This window comes from Sesamum indicum, linkage group LG8 (assembly GCF_000512975.1).
Source record: "Sesamum indicum cultivar Zhongzhi No. 13 linkage group LG8, S_indicum_v1.0, whole genome shotgun sequence".
In the NCBI taxonomy this organism is placed as follows: domain Eukaryota; kingdom Viridiplantae; phylum Streptophyta; class Magnoliopsida; order Lamiales; family Pedaliaceae; genus Sesamum; species Sesamum indicum.
Window position 1 is genome coordinate 2214269 of NC_026152.1, and position 3079 is coordinate 2217347.

Consider the following 3079-nt stretch of genomic DNA (forward strand, 5'->3'; position numbering starts at 1 on the left):
TATGTATATTTTTAAAGTCATGTACTTGGAACTAAGAATTTGGACTTAAGACATGTTCATATTATTATAATATTAATTTTCATTCTTTATTTTATGGTGTCAAATATTCTACACTTTAATTTTATACTCGTATCAATACTGTATCGTATCCCAAATTTTTTCGACTTTCAGTATCGCAGTTTCCGTGTCCATGCATCTATAGATTTCAATAGAACCAACATCACATTGATGTCAGATAGATTTAGGAGTTATGGCAAGAACAGAAGTATGCATGAAGAGTTATCATAAAGCAGAAAGAATCAATAACTGGAATTCCTGACAACATACGGTGATCGGCAGATCAAACAACCAAGAACTGGAATTCCTGACAACATACGATGATCGGCAGACCAAACAACTCAAACTTCACAGAAATGGGGGATGGAGATTGCATCACAAGTTCCCATCTGTGAAATGGTTGGAGAGATCATCCAAATGAAGATTTGAGTCTTTCTTCTTGTTTTTCTTTTTCTTGAAATGCTTAGCAGCTGCTTTCATCACTTTAGCCCATGCCTGCACACAAGACCCGTTGGAGCTACCCACAATCACTTATCAACATATTGTGTCTTATCAACTTGTAAGATCTTTAAACAGTTTGTAAAACCTCGTGTGACTCGATTAGTGAAGAAATAATAAAATATATTTCAAAATATTAAACTACTTGAGATTGTCTCGTTTTCGATTTAATTAAAGTTTCATTTAATATAATCATACCGACTAAATTGCATATTTGGTCCCACAAAGAAGGGCCGATGCCCCTTTTTGGTCCTATATTTACGGGAACTCATTTTTTGTCCCAAAACATTAAGAAAAGTTGCAAAGTTGGTCCCGTTAGCAACTTTCCGTTAATTTTTAACGGAAAGTTACAAATTGTATTAGTTTGTCAACTAACTCAATTTTTTGACTTTGTTGCAAGTGGAGTGATGAAATGAGGAAACCTATTGCCAAAATAAGACCCATCTCTCCCTTTTTGTAATTTCATTATTTTTGTATTTTTTTTAAAATAATTTTTAATGAAAGAAAATAGGAATATCTCAACCTATTTTCTTATAATAAAATGTTGTGATGTTGTGCCTAAAATGAAATTGTAGAAAATATAAATTGGGTGCAAAAAAAGAGTATATATCATTTTCAATATTATCGACAAAATAGAGCAAAATGCTAAATGCACAAAAGCAACAGTTACATTTTATTGTATTTTCCATGTCGCTTTGTGTATTGTACATTTTTTTCTATTTTGTCGATAATATTGGAAACATAAATACTCTTTTTTTTTGCACCAATTTATATTTTCTGTACTTTTTTTTCAGGCAACATCACAATATTTTATTATAAGAAAAATAAGTTGGAACATTCTTATTTTCATACATTACAAATTGTTATTAAAAAAACATAAAAATAAAGAAAGTACAAGAAAGAGAGAGAGGGGACTCATTTTGGCGGTAGATTACCCTCCAATTCATCACCCAATGTGCAACAAGGCCAAAAAAATAAATTAGTTAACAAACTAACAGGAATTTACGACTTTCCATTAAAAATTAACGGAAAGTTGCTAAAAGGGACCAACTTTGCAACTTTTCTTAACGTTTTGGGATAAAAAACGAGTTCTCAAAAATCATGGGACCAAAAAAAAGTGCCGACCCTTCTTTTGTGGGACCATATATGCAATTTAGCCTAATCGAACCAATTTCAAACACAATTTTTAAGCTCAGAGAATGAATCAAATAAGCTTGGAGAATAATGTGTTTGATTCAGCTCGATTCTAAATTCTTATACATCCCCTGAAGGATGTCTTGGTTAACTTATTTAAAAGATCTTAAAAGTTGGTACGTATATTTTTTAGATTAAGATAATGGAATCAATGAGATATTAGCAATGATAAATTTGTAATTATAATTGAAATGAGTCTGTTAAGGTTTAAAAATAAATTAGGAATTCTTTACTTTTCCCAAAATAGTTTTCCGACATTTTATTAATCAATTTAAACTCTTTCTTTAAAAAATTCAGCAAACATTTTATAAATTTTTAAATGTCTTATAATTAAATATTTTAAATAACTTATATTTCAAATTATATTACAAAAGGTTTTTAATAAAAGAAAGTGTAAATTGTAGATGTCATCGAGTTTTCCTGAATAGCCCAATTAATCTTTTAATACCTAAATAAATTCATCGAAAATCAAAATTTAATATTAGCTCAAACAACAAGAAATAATATATAAAAAAAACTCAATCAAACACCTTTCAACTGAAACTAGCAATGACTCATTGCACAACAATCAGCAGATAAGTGTAACAGCATGTCTGTTTGATCAAATTCCTGACTGAAAAGAAAAGAGCAAAATTAGTACCTTTGGACTCGGGGAAGAGGAAGACAACCGTCGGGAAGAAGATGGGACCGGAGAAAAGCCGAAGGACTTTCTCTTTCTCCTCTTCATCTTCCGGCATCTGCTGATATTCTGAAGCACGGCGTCGGTGAATTTCCGCTTGATCCTGGCAGCAACTTTCTTGGTATTTTCCAGGAACCCCACCCCACCACCGTCACCAAACGACAGCTTCCTGGAGAGATCAAGGCCGCCGGCGTCGGAGTCACGCGGTGGCCGGGGCAGCAGGGGGGACCAGATGGAGCTCTGGGAGTAGTTGAAATCGAAGGCAGAATTGTCTGGGAACTTGCCGAGGAGCTCTGTTGACATGGACGATTCGAGATACTCGATCACCATTGCCAGTGGAAGTGGAGCTCCATCGCTGGAGATTGGAGACATGGCTGGAGATTTGGCTGTGGAGAAGAGGAAATTGTTGTGGGTTTCTTCCTTTGTTGAAAAACAGAGATTTATGTGGTGCGAGTTGGGGTGGGGGGAAGAGGACAGAAAGTAGCCGTTGGAATTGAAAAGGGATCTGGACAAAAAGGCAGATCATACATTAAATGAAATAAAATAATATTTTTCTTACCAATTTTACTAATGGGTTAAAAGCAAAATACCCCGTGTGTTATTGATAAAGAGCAAATTACCCCTATATATTAAAAAAAACGTAAAATACCC

The 3079-nt window shown here is 33.7% G+C and overlaps 1 protein-coding gene across 1 annotated transcript; it reads right to left on the reverse strand.

The window, feature by feature from the left end:
• LOC105167442 lies at positions 286–2894 on the reverse strand. Its single transcript, XM_011087160.2, has 2 exons — positions 2390–2894; positions 286–552 (listed from the first exon to the last, which is right to left on the reverse strand). Exons 1-2 carry the CDS (start codon positions 2798–2800, stop codon positions 433–435), a joined length of 531 nt encoding a protein of 176 aa, XP_011085462.1. The 5' UTR covers positions 2801–2894; the 3' UTR covers positions 286–432.

Coding starts and splice junctions, on each gene's coding strand:
- LOC105167442 (XM_011087160.2), bottom strand. CDS start 2,800: ATGTCTCCAATCTCCAGCGATGGAGCTCCACTTCCACTGGCAATGGTG. Junction 553..2,389: donor CCTCTTCCCCGAGTCCAAAG/GTACTAATTTTG, acceptor TCTTGTGTGCAG/GCATGGGCTAAAGTGATGAA.